Source organism: Protopterus annectens, chromosome 11.part0 (assembly GCF_019279795.1).
Source record: "Protopterus annectens isolate FY-2018-M chromosome 11.part0, PAN1.0, whole genome shotgun sequence".
Classification (NCBI taxonomy): Eukaryota; Metazoa; Chordata; order Ceratodontiformes; family Protopteridae; genus Protopterus; species Protopterus annectens.
Genome location: NC_056745.1, coordinates 19518773 through 19539778, shown reverse-complemented (window position 1 = coordinate 19539778; position 21006 = coordinate 19518773). Strand labels below are relative to the sequence as shown.

Genomic DNA, 21006 nt, shown 5'->3' with positions numbered 1-21006 from the left:
CCAAGGACGGCACCGAAGTCAGTGGTGCTGAGGTCGGAACCAAAATAAGGGTGAATATCATGGACGGCACCAAGGGAGAAGACACAGAGCGTAGTGCCGAAGAGGTCTGCGCCAAGGTCGCCAGCGAAGCACAGAGCCACCTTGGTTCTGTAACTGACAGAGATGCAGGAACCAAGTGACTTCATTTGTCTTATGTCTTTTGGTATTTGGAGGGGCTGAGACCTCCGACCCAGATAGAGCCTCTGAAAAAGGTATCTTGAGTAATCCATTCTTCCTTATGTTTTTTGGTCTTTGGAGGGGGTGAGACCTCTGACCTAGATAGTGCCTCCGAAAAGGTGTCTTGAGTAATCGATTTTTACTTATGTTTTTTGGTCTTTGGAGGGGGTGAGACCTCCGACCCAGATAGAGCCTCCGAAAAAGGTGTCTTGAGTAAACCTTTTAAGATAAGTTTATTTTTACGTTATGCTAGTGTACAATTACTAAAACCAGCACAAATGTTACAGTCAGCTCTAATGTGATTCATGCCCAAACAGTAGACACAACGAGCATGTGTATCCTTGTTAGGCATCTTCCGTCCACACTTGTCACACTGTTTAAACCCAAACTTAGCTTTGTCTGACATAATAAGGCAAGAAGGCTATCCTATAGAAAAAACAAAATAAGGGAGAGAATACCAGAGATAGTATTTAAAAAAAATACCACAAGTGGTAAGGAAAGGCCTGTCAAAGGCAGGCGAGAGGAACAGTACCAAAAATGGTAAAATTTAAATTACCAAGGAAAAGGGTAGGGAATAGAACTAGGTTATAGGCGACAGTGAGAAAAGGCTAACGACTAAAAAGTAAACAATTTTGAAGAAAAACTGTTTTAAAAATAGCAATTTTCTACTTAGCTTTGAGAGAGATGGCTAGCATGTCTGACTAGGAATGTGGCAAACGAGATCTGGAGTAACTAGGAGGGGGGCATTATGGGTAGGTCTTAGCTGAGAGTTTTTGGCTGGCACGAGCTTGGAAACGGAGGACAGAACCGAGGTCCTATTTGTAATGAATGAACAAAGATTTACAGCATCAGATCATAGCTTAGTGTATTCACTTAAGACACATTCACAGCCGACCTTAGGCATAAGCCAACTAGGCATCTGCCTAGGGCACCACTCTAGTGGGTGCTTTTCCAGTATTTGTCTGTTTATTATTATTATTTTTTTTGTATTAAAGAAATTATTTCTTTAAAATGTGTTGAATGAATACAGGAAAAACTGAAGAGTAAGACAAACTGTGAGAAAAAGAATAAAAAAGTAACCTGGATGATGTAGGTAGACTAGGATGGGGGCAACAGGTGGTGGGGGTAGCTGTTTAGCCTTTTTGCCTAGGGCACCCAGTTGACCAAAGGCTGTCCCTGCACACATTTATTAATAAAGCATTAAAAACTGTTTATGTCTCTGACACCTAGAAACAGGCTAAAGCAATCTTCGGAAACATAATGCACCACACCTGTCAACCTCTGAGCACAAGAAAGCTGGACAAAGTCCAAAATAACGGGGGTAGGCCCAAAAATAGTGACAGATTTTAAATACTGCTCTAGTAAACTTAGAACATTGCTAGAATATGAGGATTTGTTAGCGTGCATTTTCTGAAGAATATGAAACGTGACTTTGAAATGTCTGTCATTACTTAGTGACTGCAGTATCAGTGACTTGCCAGAAAACCACAAATTTTATGAGGAACAGCCCAAAAATATAAGGCAAAGATCTGGACTGTTGAGAGGTATGAAATGCACCAGCATACAAATACCCCGAATGAGTTTTGTACTTCTTCTAACTGAACAAAGAAACTTAGCAGCTTCTTTTCCTATCCATCACAAAAATGAGTCCCACAACAGCATGCAAATCAGCTCATTAATATGTATGTAGGGGCAGTGCTGTACTTAGCAGAGGACTTGAGACTCGGTTTTGTGACGGAGAGGAAAAGAATCGGATTACTAACTTACTTTATTCGGCTATGCGAATTTTCCACAAATTTATTCTGGGTATTGACCTTGTGTGCTGTTGCGGTTGATCTGTGGAGAAAACGTCTGCCCACGTTTCTGAAGAGTGTGGTTGGTAGTTTTGGAGCCATGAAGCTAGAGGTGAGTAATGTTTACAGTACGCAGCACGTGGCGTTCAGTGATTTGGTTTGTAATTAGCAGTTCAGCTCGTGTCCAGTACGTGTTTTTTCCTTTGAGTGACTGAAGTTGGTTGAAGTAAAAATGCCGTCGCGTAATCACGTATTGGCTTTGTTTCCGGACTATTGGGAAATCAAACCGGAAAACACTGTGGTGTGCTTCTTTGATACTCTGCTTCAAACAGAAAAAAAAGAAAGAAACAGAATGTTACACGTTGGATTTACTACACCTTTTACTGAAAAGCATAGTAAGCCGACAGAAAGCAGAAATCAGGGAGTCATGGACCGGGAAAAGGGGCGTTTCCCACGGTGGTGTCATGATGGCGGAAATGGGTGGGGTTACGGACGATGCGGTGGTGTATGGCCTTGCTCCAAGGAAAGGTGGGTGGTTACCGACCCTAAACATTAATGGAAATGTAGTTTTTTGGTGGGACTCGGCTGTGGTACATGCATGGCTTCTCTTTTTTTTTTTTTTGGTGAGGACAATATTTTGCCAAGCTTTCAAATTAAATTTACCCAAAGCAATTAAATCAGTACACGTTTTGTTTGCAAGTATTGTACTTTTATACACATACACATACACTAGAAATGTTGGGCAGTATTCACATATTTGATTACAGCTACCTTCCCATCATGTAAGAGCTTCCCTCCTAAGTGCAAAGTATATGTGCTTCGGGATAAACTGGCCCATTGTTAAAGGGGCAGCAGGTCCATCTGTACTGCTGGAGGCTTGGGTTGTGTTTTAGAGGCCCATTTGGGGCACAGATTAATAACCAATCACATGTCTGTCTTTTCTTCCTCCGGCAGCAGAGTAATGTAGGGGAACCATGTTGTGCCCAGAGGTCAGTAAATTGAAACTACCCTTTGCAATGCAAATAGGAGAAAACTTTTAACACTAATAGGTTTCAGCTGGCAATTAGCATGGAGGATTAAGGCTAAGAGCTGTTAATGTGCTGCCTCCTGTAGTATAGTGTCTGATTCTCTCCGCATTCATTTGCCTACTATGTGACCTTGAGCTAGGGTTGTCACCTTTTCAAATGTCCAAAGTGGTATTTTTTTTTTGGTAAAAAACATGAGATTTTGCAGGACAGAACATACCCACAGCCAGTGCAAAGGACAGAACTTCACTTTTTTTTTTTTGCCAAAATAAAAGCTCACTTTTGTAAATTTTGAGTTGCTTTTACTATTTCTTATAAAATATATTAAAAAAAAACGTGAAATATTTTTTATAAAAAAATCTCGGGACATCTGTAATTTTTTAGTTTTTTTCACAGGACAGAACTGGCGAAAGAGAGGACTGTCCCTTGCAAAGTGGGACAGGTGGTAACCCTACGTTGAGTAAGTCACTTAAGCAGACAATGCTTTCTGGAAATCGGGAAATTTGGCTACGCTTCTTAATAGTGTCCAGGATTGCATGCCTAGTAACTAACTAAAAGCACATGTGGAGAGAGTTTGTGGACATCCTACTTGAGGAGGGACATGAAGTGGTGGCAGGGAATCTGCTTTTGGAGGTACATACTTTCATAGTAGTATGGAGAGAAAGTGTATCAGGTTCATAGGTTCATACTAGGCTATCTGCCCTGGGGCAATTACAAGCCTAGCCCGATTTTGTTTGGCTTACGCCACCCCTTGATTTGAGTATACTGTGCCCTTTTTAAGGTTTAGTTTACTGTGCCTCTGTCTAACAGTCACATGGAAGTAATCCCCGGGACAAACCTACGATCCCCCATCCACTCATCAAGATTCTTCTTGAAGAGATTCAGTGAGGTGCTCTGCCTAACATGAATTGGAATTCTATTCCAGAGCGAAGGGAGCCTCTGGGTTATGAATCTGTCCCTCCAGCAAGTTCTATTTATTTCTGTGCTGAGGTTCAAGTCCCTCGAGCGTGTGGCTCTAAGGGATTTAGATTTACTGAGGCGGAGCATGTCCATTAATTCTGGATTGGACATAGCTTTATATGTCAGGCATAGATCGCTTCGAAGTAGGCGGTATGCAACTGAGTAGAGCTGGAGTTTTTTTAACCGAGCAGCATATGGCATCTGCTTGAGTCCCTTGATCCTCTTGGTGAGGTACTTTTGGGGTCTTTCTAATTGCTGCAGGTGTCGGGTAAGGTACATCCCAAAATGGGCATTATATTCTATGATAGGCCTGATGAGGGATGAATAAAGGGGCATGATTACCTCTCTTGATCTAGATGTGAATCCTTTCATGATGAGGTGGGCTATGTAGAAGGTCTTTCTAACCACTTTGGCAATGTGGTTGTCAAAGGAGAGATTGCTATCAACTTGGGTCCCCAGATCCCTAATTACTTTCTCTGTACTTAATGGGCTACCGCCTATGTGGTAATTTGTGGGCACATTGTTTTTGCCAAAGGGTATGACTATGCACTTTTTGGCATTTAGCTTTAGACCATGGCTCTGGCACCAGTTATCCGTCTCTGTGAGACCTTTTTGAAGGATGTTTATGTCAGCTGGAGAGTCGATTATGGCGCCCAGTTTGCAGTCATCTGCGAACTTGGTGAGCCATAGTCCTCCCACGTTGTCCTGTACCTCGGAAAAGTATATACCGAACAAGAGCGGTCCCAGGACAGAACCTTGTGGGATGCCACTTGTGACCGGTTTCGAGTCTGACATGGCTCCAGCAACTCTCACTCTGTGGGTTCTGTCTTTGAGCCAGTTTGCGACCCATCTTGTCACATAGGGGTTTATATTTAAGCTGGATAGCTTATCTATGATGCCCGAGTGGGGTATTGTGTCAAATGCCTTTGCTAGGTCCAGATAGGCTGTGTGGACTACCTTCCCTTCATCTATGGCTTTGGTGACTGTTTCAAAGAAGTCAACCAGGTTCAAAAGGCAGGATCTGCCCTTGACGAAGCCGAATTGGGTAGGATCTAGTGTCTGTAGGTCCCCAATGTCTTTGTTTGTGAGCTCCATGATGATCCTCTCCATAGCTTTGCAGACTAGGCTAGTCAGGCTTATGGGGCAATAGTTTCCAGGGTCCGTAGAGGCTCCACCTTTGTGGAGTGGGACCACTGTTGCTGTACGCCATTCTGTGGGCACATATCCTGTAGTGAGGCTGAGATTGTACAGCTGTTTTATTTGAGGTGTTAGTTCTTCTTGGAGTTCATGTAGGACACAACCCGGGATGCCATCTGGTCCCATGGAAGCAGTGTTTTTTGCTTTGGAGAGGGCAGCCTTCACCTGAGCATCAGAGATGTTTGGGAGGCAGCCCTTTGCCGGGATAGATACTTGCTCTTTTGGGGGGGAGGGAGTGGAGAAGTTTGCACTGAACCTGTCTGCCAGGATATTGGTGATGTCTGTGGGTTCAGTGTATTTTTTGTCGTTTAGAATCAACTCAGAACAAGTCTGGGAGTTGCATCCCAGGTTCCTAACATAACTGAAAAAAGTCTTATGATTGTCTTTAGTGTCCTGTGCAATTTTTCTCTTGAAGCTGGCCTTGGAGGATTTTATGAGGGATCGTAATTTTTTGCTAGTACTGATCAGAGCTGCCTTCCCTATTAGGGATTTTGCTCTATCATGTAGTAGCTTCCTCCTTCTGTTGTACAGTTTATTTATGTCTGGGTTCCACCAGACTGGACGCCTGCCTTTGGATGATTGGGTCTTGGTTTTGTTTGGGATAGCATGATCCATGCATTCCTGGAGATGTCCGTAGAGTGCGTTTATATAGGATTCTGCAGTTTGGGTCGCAGTTTCCACTGGCCCTGGGGCCTTGAAGGATTCCACTTCGGTTTTGAGAAGTGAGAAGTTCGCTTTTGAGAAGTTTTTCACTGTGGTTTTCTGGGTTGGGGGTGGGGTCGGGATGTGGATATCCAGTGAAATTAATTTACGGTCTGATCTTACCAATGAGGGATATACTTCTGGTATGGAGCATAGAGTACCCATGTTGGTAATGAGCAGGTCTAGTATGTTATCCCCTCTTGTGGGAGTGGTGACTAGTTGTTCAATAGCATTTGAGTTTATAATTTCCAGGAACCTTTGGGCTAAGGTGCTGGGGCTTGAGTAGTGCTCCCAGTCTATGTTTGGGTAGTTGAAGTCGCCCAATATAATGGTGTTCAGAGCGATCTTCATGTTCTCCAATGTTTTCAGGAAAGCCGAATGGGATTCCTGACTTTGAGAGGGTTATCTGTAGGATGCTATAAACTGAAAAGCAGTCTTGCCCACTTGTTAGTTGCACATGGATGATCACCGATACTTCGTGCAATGCCACTAACCTGGAGGTGTGGATATCCTTGATAAATATGGAAACTCCCCCTCCTTTTGTGGTTCGGTCCGGGTTTTGGGGCCGAAAAGCATGATATGAGGTATAACCTGGTAGTGCTGGGGTGCTCTCTGGAGCCTTGAACCAGGTTTCTGTCACTGCACAGATATCGATGTTCTCCATACTGAGGAGTTTCAAGTGCGTGAATCTTGAGGTTAAGACGTCTGGCGTTTAGCAGCATTACCCTTAGTTTCTTGTTCCTTGTGCTGTCTATGGAGGTGAGTTTGACTTTTGAGCCTTGCCTAAAAAAGGCACTATGGGGGTGGCAAGAGCCTTTGCCAATATCCAAAAGCCCAGTGGTGACAGGTGCAAGCCGTCCCTAGCGAAGCAACGTGACTTGTCGAGCATGTCATCCCAGGCTGACAGACACTGGATCCCCTTTGAATGACACCAAAATTTTAGCCAATTGTTAAAATCGATCATATTGTCTTTGTACTGTGGCATCATTCTAGGTGAGGGTAAGATGCTGCTCAAGGTCAGGGTCATACCGGCCTGGGCTACATGATCAGAGAGCTCCTCTATGTCTCTTTTCATGTAGTCCAGGGAGGTACGTCTCGGGTCATTCACACCAGCATGTACGATGACTGAGTCATATTTGTATTTGCTTTGGAGTGATCTGAGTGCTTGCGTTATGTGGCGGATCCTAGCGCCCGACAGGCAGCTCACTGTGACCTTCTCTTTGTTCAGCCTGGTGAGCGGGACGTCAGTGTGTCTGACAATAGAGTCACCTATTACAAGAGTATCAGGTGTGTTATTCAGCCTTAAGGACTGTGGCTGCTATGTGTTGTGCGTGTTTTGCTTTGGGGTAGCGTTTGCTTGGATGTCTGCTTTGGAGGTCTCTGTTGCTTAGGTAGATTTTTATTTATAGCCTCTGAGTATGTTTTTGTATATTTATGTGTTTGGTTCACTGATGTGGTGGGACTATGTGATACTGGAATTGTGTTGTGTGAGGTTACCTTCTCCTCCTGACTGGTTTCACCAGTTTTGAGATGAGAGAGCTCAGCCTCCAGTTTGGCTATATGGTTGCATCTCTCACATATATTTGAACCTGTTTGGAGGAGGAGAGGGTTGTCCGTGTACATGAGACAGTTGTAACATTGCCTCAAAATTCCCAGATTCACCAGCTGGACTGAAGAGGAAACCATTGACTGACCTTTGGACATTCTAGAGTAATATAGGGAAACTGAATTAAGACGGACCAATAGGGGTCAAGGTAATCGTAGAGAGTGTAAGAGTAAGTAGTGCTTATGGTTTAATAGTGCTAACTTGTAAGATTACTTATTTGGACCAGTGAAGGGCCTTAGAATGAGAATATGGTGTTTAATTTGAGAGATAGAGCAGTTCTAAGGGAAAAAGTGAAGAGCATACTTCGTGGAGCCAGGAATAGTTTAAACCCAATTAGGCGGCGCTGCCCGTTGTTGCGCTATGCACAAAAATGTGCAAAAGAGGATTTTAAGAGAGGGAGATCAAGGAGTTTGGAATTGACCCAAAATGGCCAATAAAACTACAGTTTCAAGGCAGTAACCACTCCCACAGGGGCAGGCAGGCTGCTCAATGTTTATCACTGCCACTGATGAACAGAGAGACTTCCCTTTAGCCCAAGCAAAAAATGGCCTCCAAGAAACTTACAAACAGTTCAGAACAGCAAGCCTGTAACTGAACTTTTTTAAATCTCAGAAAAGTGGGAAAAAAGCAAGATTGTTTGTTTTTTTAAAGATAGCAGAGGTTCACAAGTATCAACAAGTTATAACAGTGCAGTAAATGACCCCACACTTGAGTGCTAGGCCAGAGACAGATAAAATGCAAGTTTTAAGAAAAAAATGATTTTAAAAATAAGTGCAAACAGGAAATTTAGTAAACAGCTCTAGGTTGTGTTCTAAATACAGTTACCAATGCAGAAATCAAGTTTAACAAGCCAGAAAATGCTCAAAGTATGCAGCTATGCAGAAAAACTTAGCAAATAATCTGAAGAAAAATACTTAAAATCTCAAAAGTGGCTCCTTTCTTCTCTCAGCATTTTCTCCTCTTGGTGGGTGCTTCCCCAACAGCCAACAAGTCAGAAAAGGTTGGTAAAGGAAGGACCACATATGCCAAACCACATTTTTGGAGCCACTTTTGTGGCTCCATTGTGTCCCAGGCTGCCATCAACAGTTTTGCTGCTCTTTGGGCATGAAAAGTTTTCTTGTTAGCAGAATTTTCAAGTTGTAACTTTCCCGGAAACATTGTTAGCCGTAGTTTGATAGGTCTGATGAACAAGTTGAAGACCTTTTCCACATCTAGAAGTTTGATGCCCCAGATTTCATGTTGGAAGTTACAGGTACCGATGTAGTAGTCTAGTCCATACTTGAAATTATAGATCATTTGGCTGAGTTTAATTGTGAGGAGGAATTAATTCTATGTGGGTACGATAAAAGTCGCATTTCGAAGAATTGTCAGTATCTAGTTTTAGTAAGGCTGTGTCCTCTTACCTTCTGCTCACCAGAGGATGCTCTGAACAAAGTGTTTCAAGCAGCAAGGGATCTTTTAATGCTGTGAGTGTCTGGCATTCTTCTCTTAAGAATGCAGTAAGATACAGAGAAAAGGGAAAAATGCTGTGATCTTTTGCTGCAAGCCAAGTTGTGAAGCCATTTGATTGTTTGTGAGAAACATTTGTACCGTTCTCCAGTTTTGAGACGGCATATGAATAGGTTACAGCTATATAACTAGGTGTAGTGTTCCATAAAAGCTCTGTACAGGGACATGCTTATTTTTTCATAGGAGGTTACAAGGCTATTGGCCCTGAGGCCCTTATAAGCCTAGCCGAGAGTTTAGCCCATGTTTAGACAAATCAGCACCTGATGCTGATTTACTTATCTATATATATGGCCGCTGTGGTGCAGCAGTTAGTACTGTCGCCTCACCGCAACAGGTTCTGGTTTTATTCTTATAGGTTTATAGGAGTGTACTAGGGTATCGGCCCCCAGAGTCTATGTAAGCCTAGCCCAAAAAGACTCCTTGGCAACTTGCTGCCCGACGTTAGTTTCCAGTGCCCCTATCAAGCAAGGCCACTGAAGTGATCCCCAGGGTGAATTTTCTATTGCCCATCCACTTGTCAAGATTCCTGTTGAAGAGGGATAGCGAGGTGTTCTGCTTGACATGAATGGGAAGTCTGTTCCAGAGCATGGGTAGACTCTGGGTTAGGAACCTGCCGCTCCAGCATGTTCAGTTTATTGTGGTAATGAGGTTGAGGTCCCTGGAAGGTGTGGCACGGAGGGATTGGGATTTCCTCAGATGTAGCATATCTAACAGCTCTGGGTCAGACATGGCTTTGTAGGTCAAGCAGAGATTGCCTCTAAGTAGGCGATATGAGACAGATTATAGCTGGAGCTGTTTGAGTCTGTCCATATAGGGCATGTGTTTAAGGCCCAGGGTCCTCTTAGTAAGGTATTTTTGTGACCTTTCCACTTGTTGTAGGTGTCTAGTGAGGTACATGCCAAATGGGGTGTTGTATTCTATAATAGGTTTGATGAAGGACGAGTAGAGAGGGACTATGACCTCTTTCTTCCTGGATGAAAAACCCTTTGTAATGAGATGTGGCACATAGAATGACTTTATGACCACAGTGGCAATGTGGTTATCAAAGGAGAGGTTGCTTGGCTGAAGTGCATTCTTTGCAGAGTCTGCATGTCCTCCCTGTGGTCGATTTGAGTTTTAAAAAGACATGCAGGTGTGTATGTGTGTTTGCGCCTGCCTGCCTTCTGTAAAGAGTAGGTGCTGGGCTGGCAACTCAACACTGTAGAAACTCAATTTGTGGACCGGTGATATGCTGTGGCAACCCCTAAAGGGAGGAGCCACAAGACACTGCTTTCTGTATGTTTATTTATTAGCATTTATTTAGTCAGAGAGTCTGACCAGTAACAAATCCTGAAGTGGAGATCCAAGGGGGAAAGCTCAACATAAATAAGCACATTGAATTTACAAAAGGTTTCAGTAAGAAAGAGAAGTACAATGTCTATTAAAGTAGTCATTTAATGGTTAGAAGGCAACAAGTGCATATTATACCAGTGAGCAGTAGTACCAGCTGTTGAAGCAAAAGAGAAAAGAAATGAAATACCTTGAACAGTGAGAACAGCAAAGTTATGCTGTTGCAATGCAGACGTGGTGTTTGCATTGTACATGTTATGGATATGACTGTAGATCTTAATCAGAAAGACGAGGGCAAGAAAGTGACATGAGCTGGCAAGCAGAGCAGCCAAAGAAAGTGACATGAGCTGGCAAGCAGAGCAGCCGAAGAAAGTGACATGAGCTGGCAAGCAGAGCAGCCGAAGAAAGTGACATGAGCTGGCAAGCAGAGCAGCCGAAGAAAGTGACATGAGCTGGCAAGCAGAGCAGCCGAAGAAAGTGACATGAGCTGGCAAGCAGAGCAGCCAAAGAAAGTGACATGAGCTGGCAAGCAGAGCAGCCAAAGAAAGTGACATGAGCTGGCAAACAGAGCGACTGTAATACGGTGTTTGTTATTAATGCTGTTCTAGATTTAGGCTTACATACAGCATTCGTAGCTGATAGGTGGGATAAGAGTGATGCAAGGGATAGTTTAAAGGTGCATAATATGGGTGGTAACTAGTAGTTACCTTCCTGCCATGCTGTTTGTCCCCTAGAGTATTAACTGAGTAACTGCACATGCTTTATGGAAATCTGCAGCCACGTAGCCAGTTGTAGACCCAGGTTACTAAGCTTTGTATGCCTTTAGATCCATGGGTTTGTGTATGATTTAGTCATAAGGTATAGTGCTCAAACCATTAACCAGATTGATGTAAGCTGAGTGGATGGGTGATCCTTCATCCAGAGTGGTGGTCAAACTCTCATATGGTTAACCTCATGCATTTACTAAAGATCTTCATTTATGTTATTATATTTTTTGGGTTCCACTGTCTGCTAGCCATCAGCTCATGCAATCAGGTTGCCCATTCTTCTTGTCCTGCATCACAAGAGCTGTTCCCAGCTCATGTGCTTCCCCATGAGGTGACAGTCAACCTCTGAGCTGTCATTCTTGAAACAGTTATGGCCTTTTTTCTAAATGTATCCTTACCCCACCCCCATTAACGTGAGCCTCCTACACAAAGCACATGTATCTCCTAATGCAGAGACATGCTTGCTCTTTGACACACCTCCACCAGGGCTAACAGCATGGCTTGGGTGCCACCTTTTCAGATGCCTAAAGTGGGATATTTTTGGTAGAGACATGAGATTTTGCGGGACACAAGATGGCCAGTTCAAAGGACATAATTTGAGTTGGTTGCCAAAAATTGTTATTTTTTTTAGCATTTGAGTTGGTTATCCTATTTCATGTAACATTTGGGTGTTTCAGACACAAAATAACTGTTTTATGCAACTAGTGTAGAAAACTTATGAACTATTTTTGTCCTGCAAACTCAGGACTTTTGCCATTTTTAATGCCCCCCCACAGGACACTACTGCCCAAAGAGGGACAGGTGGTAACCCTACCCACATCCCCATCAGTATCTTCACCACAGATGATGGACAGTAGGAAATGTTCCATGGCCCTGTTTAATGCCTGTTTTGTTTAGGAGTAATTTGTGATCTGCTCTGCAGTCATGAAGAATAATATTTGAATTTAGTGAGAAGCTTAAGGTATGGACTGGGAGGTAGTACCCCTCCACCATGTCCTGAGAAGGACATTCTGAGTTTGTTTGACTAGATGTAGGGGGCATGTTGGATAGAATGGTGGTTAATCTAAGTGAGAGTTGGACTATTTGTTGCATGTCCTAAGTTACGTTGGCTTTAGGATTCACTTGTTTTCCGTTGGTTCTTTTGTTTTCTTGTTTACTGGGTGGAGCTAAGCTGAATGCAGTGCCATGGTAGTGCTAGTTTCATAGGGCGGCGTGTACACATAATTTCCTTCTCTTATATACTGTTTGTGAAAGTGTACCTTCCTGTAACTCCTGTAAATGAGATGCCCACTTCTGCTCAGGTTTATCTTTTTTAGCCACACACTTGTCTGTTCATTTTGGGTATCAGCTGTATTTATCGGTTTGCTTTCAAAAATATGAATGTCTCAGCATAACCTGGTTAAAATACTGAACCATAATACCTTTTGTACTGCATATTAATTAGGTTACAATGCCGAATTCGGTATTTTCGACAGAAAATGTTTTTATACCTGCAGCCACTTGCCTGCCAGATTTCCACCTGTACAAATGTACGTGGTTCAGTACTGTACATCTATGAAATACACGTGCACCCCTTGCCAATTATATATTTCAGCTCTTGAGATTGAGCTACAGTGATGAAAAGGGTAAATTTCCCGATCCCTAGTGTACCACGACCTCTAGTCTTAACATGACCACATATGAGCAAATGCACAGTGGCATTCGCTGCATAACACACTTGTAGATTTGAAGTTTGGCAATACATGAATCATCCAACTTGCATTCGGCCATGGTAGTGCTAGTTTCATAGGGCGGCGTATACACATAATTTCTTTCTCTTATATACTGTTTGTGAAAGTGTACCTTCCTGTAACTCCTGTAAATGAGATGCCCACTTCTGCTCAGGTTTATCTTTTTTAGCCGCACACTTGTCTGTTCATTTTGGGTATCAGCTGTATTTATCGGTTTGCTTTCAAAAATATGAATGTCTCAGCATAACCTGGTTAAAATACTGAACCATAATACCTTTTGTACTGCATATTAATTAGGTTACAATGCCGAATTCGGTATTTTCGACAGAAAATGTTTTTATACCTGCAGCCACTTGCCTGCCAGATTTCCACCTGTACAAATGTATGTGGTTCAGTACTGTACATCTATGAAATACACGTGCACCCCCTGCCAGTTATATATTTCAGCTCTTGAGATTGAGCTACAGTGATGAAAAGGGTAAATTTCCCGATCCCTAGTGTACCACGACCTCTAGTCTTAACATGACCACATATGAGCAAATGCACAGTGGCATTCGCTGCATGGCACACTTGTAGATTTGAAGTTTGGCAATACATGAATCATCCAACTTGCATTCGGCATTCCCGTACTTGCTGAACCTCAGTTCTACATTTTAATAATAAACCGCTGTATCTGCATAGAGTAGCCCATAACATGTAGTAAACCTATTTTATCTGCATAGAGTAGCCCGTAACATGTCACTGGTTTGACAAACTTCTTCTAAATACTTCCACAGCACCTCTTCATTTCTCCTCACTTTACTGTCAGCACACAGCTGCCATGGTATTCATGGGGGGACAGCTTACTAAACCCGTTTCTATTGTTAAGCTTAGAGTACTCTTGTTTCCTGATGCATCGTAACAACTAGATTGATGGATTGTGACAAAGAAGACCTGTGATAGAAGGTAGGAGAGTGACAGTGAATCAAAAGAGATGGCAACAGTTAAAGTGTGACCCCAACCATGTATAGAAAAGGGGGGAACTGGGTTGATGAGTATGACAATGTTGTTGTAAGAACTGCCATGCTTGCTGACAAACTCTGTCTCTCTGGGAGAGGTGTAAATCTGGGAGAGGTGTAAAAAGCTAAACTGGAGGCAACCCACTCTCTTAGCCAATGGCATGCAGTGGGCATAACACTGTCTTATTCACACTCACACCTATTTAAAATCGTCAGACTACCAACTCAAAACCACCATATGCTCAGGCCATTAAAATCTCTATTCAAGCCTTCTAGAACTGCTAAGTCTAGACATCAGCGAAACCCACAAACCTGTCTAATACACACAACTCATCAACAGATTAGTTATAATGCAGCTACAAAGGAAATCACTTAACCGGCATGCAGAAACTCTTAAACCAGCAAGACGGGAACAATGCACCTGGCAATGCCCTGGTCATAGGTGACTCCAAAGTCAGACTCAGAAGTGCACCACTTAACCAGGCTGAGCAAAGATAAGGTGATGGTTAGCTGTCTCCCAGGTGCTGGAATCTGCAGTGTCACTACAACAACCAGGTCCTGCATCCTAACTACACACATGACCTGGTCATTGTGCCCTGGGAGTGAACATGCTACCTTGGATCATATAAAAAGGGACATGGGGAGCTGTCTGAATGTACATCAGAATTTGGTGTGAAACTAGGCTTGTGCAGTATCCAGCCATCAACAAGAACGAGGCTGCAAAACAATCCAAAGACAGTTAACTTTAACCATTGACTTAGCTGTTGGTGTCATTCAGTGGGGGTCCAGTATATCACTGACAACCTTAAGTACTTTAAGGATGGTGTGCACCTCTCTCCTCGTTGTTTCTGAATATTTGGCAGGACACTCTCTTCCCCATAATAAGTGCCCTTTTTTAAGTAAGGTCTGTTTCCTCAAATTACCTACAGAGAGAAACAGCATCAAGATGACATAAAGATGGCGGCTGCTCAAAGTTAGAAGCCTAAACAGGAAGTTGCACTCCTTATAGGCATTCTTAACTCTGGAAAATACAGCTATCTGTATAGCTACTGAAACATTGTTTCAGAATAGTGACAAACACTCCTGTAAGGTATGTTAAAAATCTTACTGTTTTTGTGTGATATTAACATTTCTCTCTTTTTTGTAATAGATTTGGCATGCTTATACTCCAGTTACAAATCAGGCTTACACAAAATTATTTTGCACCGTGCTCAAAGCATCCTTGAATAATTCTGATACTGAAGGAGCATGTCGACGGTGAAGCCTTGTAGCAGACAGAATGTCTGTTCGAACCAGTGTGCTGGTACAAACCCAAAGGATTAAAAGTGAAAAAAATTGTTTATTTCTGAGAATAAGCCTGACTGCCTTGATTTCATCTTGCTTGTTAACATGAAATAAACATGAGCTGTCTTTAGTTTCTACGGGATCGCATGGCTAGTTGTTTTCTGATTTGTCATATAATGCAATTATTTCTGAATACATATAGAGTAGGGTGAGCTTGTGATAGGTTCATGGGTGATTACTAGGATAATGACCCAAGGGGCCTTTTTAAGTCTAACCATGCTTCTTAAATGCGTCTGACAAGGTTTGATACCCTAGGGTTATTTTATGGGGTATGTGTAAACTTGGTCATGGGTGGCCAAGCATTTACAGGCTGTCTCTCTCTATCAGAGACATAGGTGCAAGACCAGGGGTAAAGTTCCAATTCCTGTCCACTGGTCCAGGTTACATTTGACTTGGGTTAGGGAAGAACTCTGCTTTACATGGATAGGAAGCCTTTCCCATAGAACAGGTACTCTCTGAGACACCTACTTCTCTTATTCTAGCTTAGGAGAGAGACTTTGGAGTGATTAAGTATCAGTTTTCTGTACTTTCTTGCTGTACTTAACTGTTTTCTGCCTAAACGCAGATTTTCCAGTGTTTATTGTGATTTAAAAGCTTGTTTTTTTTCACATATTGTACTTATTTGACTGCCTGCACTTTTAAAAAGTTGTTTTTTGTTTAAATAATTTGTTTAACTGTTGTAGGTTGCACACTAAAGCGCGATAGCCTTTTCTGATCGTTTGTTGTCGTTTAAAGCTGTTTAAGTGTATGTTTTACTGTTTTTGCCTTATCTTTAAAAAAAAAAAAAAAAGAAAAGAAAATCCCTTGTTTCCTGCCTTTCTAAGTCAGTATAGTCCAGTTTTCAGGCTAGTGCTGAATTCAGGGCTGTGATACTAGTTTCTGAGTTGCCCATACCTTACAAGGAAGTTTCTCTGTTCACCTATGAGAGATGGGAGCTTTGAGCAACCTATCGGTCCCTGGAGAAGTGGTTCCAGCCCAGAAGTTAGAAGTTTATTGGCCATTTGGGGCTAATTTCTGTCTCTTTCATTTCCCTACTATAAAAACTACGTTTGCACAATTTTGCGCACCGGGCAGAGCCGGTTAACTACGGTTAAATTATTCCCGGCTCCACTAAGTCTCCTCTTCAGTTTTTCTCTTGAAACTAGTCTAATTCTCAGCCTAAGCACTCAAAAAGCATCTTACAGCCCAGCACTTGCTCAGACCTAATAGCAAGCACTAATATACCCTGACACTGACTGCCCAGCAGGGCAAGGCTCTTTATTCACCCCTCACCAACCAAGCGACTAAGCAGCTCACCCTACTTATTCAGGCATGATCAAAGGGCAACTTCAGGTGCACTCTCCAGTCCAGCTGGTGAATCTGGGTATCCTGAGGCAATGTTACAACTGCCTCATGTACACAGACAACCCTCTCCTCCTACCACAAAGCACTAACATATGCGAGAGATGCAATTATTCAGCCAAACTGGAAGTTAAGCTGTCTCCACCGAAGACTGGAACAGACAGTCAGGAGGAGAAGGTTAACACTTGCACTACAAATCCAGCCGCACACAGACCTGCTAAAACAGCACTGGCAAAAATAAACATAAATACACAAAGTCGTACTCTGAGGCTCTAAATAAAAACCTGCAAAAGCATCAGAGACCCCCAAAGCAGACACCCAAGCAACCTGCACTTCCCGTCACAAACCAGACAACATACAAAACACAAAATCAGTGTGCCCCACGATCACAGCCCTTAAGGCGAAATAACATACCTAACACACTAGTAAGAGGTGACTCTGTAGTCAGGCACACTGACTTCCCACTCACTAGGCTGGACAAGCAGAAGGTTACTGTTAGCTGCCTGTCGGGAGCCAGAATCCGCCACATAACATAAGCACTCTGGTCACTCCAGAACAAGTACAAATATGACTCTGTCATTGTTCATGTTGGTGTGAATGACCTGAGATGTACCTCCCTGGACTACATGAAAAGAGACATGGAAGAGCTCTCTGATCATGTAGCCCAGGCTGGTATGACCCTAACCCTGAGTAGCATCCTGCCCTCACCAAAATGATACCTCAGTATAAAGAATAAATGATCAATTTCAACAATTGGCTAAGCTTCTGGTGTCATTCAAAGGGGATCCAGTGTCTTGTCAGCCTGGGACGACATTCTCGACAAGCCACGTTGCTTCGCAAGAGATGGCTTGCACCTGTCACCCTTAGGCTTTCAAATACTGGCCGAGGCTCTTGCTGCCCCCGTAGTGCCTTTTTTAGGCAAGGCTCAAAAGTCAAACCCACCTCCATAAACAGCACAATTAACAAAAAACTGAGGGTTATGCTACTCAACACCAGGAGTTTAAATCTCAAAATGCGTGCGCTCGAAGCATTCCTCAGTATGGAGAACGTCGACATCTGTGCAGTAACTGAAACCTGGTTCAAGGCTCCAGAGAGCACCCCAGCAGTACCGGGCTACAACTCATACCGCATGTTTTGGCCACAGAACACAGACCGAAACACAAAGGGAGGGGGTGTATCCATATTCATCAAGGATACCTACATTTCCAGGTTAGTGGCGCAGCATGATACCTCTGAGATCATCCATGTGCAACTAACATGGGGCAAATCTGCAGTGCAAATTGTGGCCTGCTGCAGATCACCCTCCATGACCCAGGACCACCACTCCACCTTTCTAGAGACACTGGAAAACATGAAGGTCCTACCAAACACCCTGATATTTGGGCAATTTCAGTTACCTTACTATTCACTGGGAAAACTACTAGAGTACAAATTCCCAGGCCCAGCGCTTCCTGGAATTCATCAACTCAAATACCCTGGATCAGTTGGTAAACTCCCCAACCAGAGGTGAAAACATATTGGACCTGGTCATCACCAACATGGGCGACAAGTGTTCCACACTGGAGGTCAACCCGTCACTGGTTAGATCAGACCATAAACTAATCACTCTGGATGTCCACACCCCACCACCACCCCCAACTAAGGAAACCACAGTAAAAAACTTTTCTAAAGCAAACTTCACCTTACTTAAGACAGAGGTGGTAAGTGGCATCCCTAGCTAAATGAAGACTCACTCCTGTAAGAGAAGGAAACCAGTTTGGTGGACCACTGCAATAAACAGGCTATACAACAGAAGGAGGAAACTAGTTCAGAAAAAAAGCAAATCCCAAGAAGGAAAGACATCCCTGATCAGTATCAGTAAGAAACTGAGGTCCCTCATGAAATCATCCAAGGCTAACTTCGAAAGAAAAATAGCCAAGGATTCAAAAGATAACCACAAAGACTTCTTTAACTATGTTAAGAGTCTAAGTGGCAACTCGCAGATATGCACTGAACTAGTGCAAAATAGCACAAAATATACTGAACCTACTGATATTGCCAACATCCTGACAGATAGATTCAATGCAGACTTCACCCCCCTCTCACCTCCAAAAGGGCCCACAACACCGGAAAAGTGTAGTGTCCCAAAAAAATCACAGACGCACAGGTGAAAACAGCCCTTGCAAAAGTCAAAAACAGCGTCAATGGGACCAAATGGTGTCCCAGGCTGCGTCTTGCATGAACTACAGAACGAAGTAACCCCCCACCTAAACACGCTGTTCAACCTCAGCCTCTCCACAGGCTACGTGCCCATAGAATGGCGCACAGCAACGGTAATTCCTGTCCACAAAGGGGGGCCACAACTGACCCTGGTAATGCCCCATAAGCCTGACTAGCTTGGTCTGCAAGGCTATGGAGCGCATCATCATGGAACTCATTAACAAAGACATTGGGAACCTCCAAACACTTGACCCGACCCAGTTCGGCATTGTTAAGGGCAGATCATGCCTACTAAACCTGGTTGACTTCTTCGAGACAGTCACCAAGGCCATAGACAAGGGAAAGGTGGTTCACACAGCCTATCTTGACTTCGCCAAGGCTTTTGACACCATTCCCCACTTGGGTATTACAGAAAAACTCACCAGCTTGAACATAAACCCTTACGCCACGAGATGGGTTGCCAACTGGCTTACAGACAGAACTCACACGGTAAGAATAGCGGGCTCCAGGTCCGACTCTAAACCAGTCACAAGTGGTGTCCCGCAAGGCTCGGTCCTGGGACCCCTACTGTTCGGCATATACTTCTCAGAAGTACAGGCAAACACAGGAGGACTATGGCTAACCAAGTTCCCCGATGACTGCAAACTGGGAGCCATAATTGACTCTCCGGCTGACACGGACATCCTCCAAAAGGGCTTTACTGAGATGGACACCTGGTGTCAAAGTCATGGCCTCAAGCTAAATGCCAAAAAATGCATAGTCATCCCGTTTGGAAGAAACAAAACACTCACGAATTACCACATAGGTGGCAGCCCCCTTAATACAGAAGAGGTAATAAGAGATCTGGGGACTCGGGTAGATAGTAATCTCTCCTTTGACAATCATATTGCCAAAGTAGTTAGGAAATCCTTCTATGTGGCCCATCTAGTTACTAAAGGGTTTGCATCAAGAAATAAAGCAGTTATAGTGCCCCTCTACTCGTCACTCATTAGACCCAAAATTGAGTACAATGCCCCATTTGGGATGTACTTCAGAAGACACTTCCAACAGCTGGAAAGACAGTACCTCACCAAGAGGATTACTGGTCTCAAACATATGTCCTATGCAGCCCGACTGAAAAAACTCCGGCTGTACTCAGTGGCATATCGCTTACTCAGAGGTGATCTCTGACTGACTTACAAAGCCATGTCCAACTCAGAATTGATGGACATGCTCCACCTAAAGAAATCCAAGTCACTGCATGCCACGTGCTGTAGTGAGCTAAACCTTGCCACAACAATAAATAGAACATGCTGGAGGGATAGATTCCTGTCACAGTGACTCCCCATGCTACATCAGGCAGAGCCCCTCAGTAACACTCTTCAAGAGAAACCTTGACGAGTAGATGGATAACAGAAAATACACCCCTGGGATCACTTCATTGGCTCTGCTTGACAGAGGATCAGTTAATTAATCAATGGGGCGGCGAAAGCCGACACACTCTGGCTAAGCTTATAAATGCCCTCTGGCAGATAGCCTAGTACCTACCTATAAACCTGTTTATGTTGCAAATGAGGTTTAGGTTCCCAGATCAGGTAATTTGATACTGTTTAATGTCCTTACATTCACCGCTGCAGTATTCATAACTTATAAGATTCCCTGCTGTGAAGCCCATCATCTGGCCAATGTACCAAAGCCTACCATTGCTTTAAGGTACTCTCAATGTCACCTAAACACTCCTTGCATAGTGTAGGGCATAAAGGTGACGTTCTGGTGTACCGTCCACAGAACTTCTTTGCTGCCAGTCCAAACGCTGTTTTAAACCAGTGGTCTGTTTGCCTCCATCTGTTTTTTGCCGTTTTGTCTGTATTACAGAATTCTGGTGGTTACTCCTATGTGCTGAAGTCCTCATCACTGCAGATAACCCCCCCCCCCATGGGTACTTTTTTTTCTTGATTTTTTTTTGTGCTGTTTGGGGGCTTAATGTTATCCAGGAAGGGTAAATGCCAGTGTGGGAGGCAGATTCCCCATAAAGTCTGACTTTTTTTGATATTCTGTGAGGACAGGGTGTTGTGTACTAATCCTTCGTTTTATGCCCAAGGTGGTTAATGAGTTGTCACTTAATCTATTAATTTGCCTACTTTTTTCCCATCTCCACAGTCTTGACAGTAGATCTTAGCTGTGTATGGACAGCTCAGATTTTATTTGGATAAGACATTTTTAGGATTGTCCGTTTCCAAGCAAACTATTTCTACTTGGATTTCAAAGGCTGTTTCTTTTTGTTACACTTTTTATGTTGAGAGCCTTCCAT

General features: G+C 43.3%; 1 protein-coding gene across 1 annotated transcript in view; it reads left to right on the top strand.

Moving 5' to 3' along the window:
* The first annotated feature begins 1896 nt into the window (after positions 1–1896).
* LOC122815976 (zinc finger protein 570-like) overlaps positions 1897–21006 on the top strand; it is a 251465-nt gene continuing 232355 nt past the window's right edge. The window contains exon 1 of the mRNA XM_044088860.1: positions 1897–2121. Coding sequence (XP_043944795.1) covers positions 1897–2121 — 225 coding nt within the window. The remainder of the gene's footprint in view (positions 2122–21006) is intronic.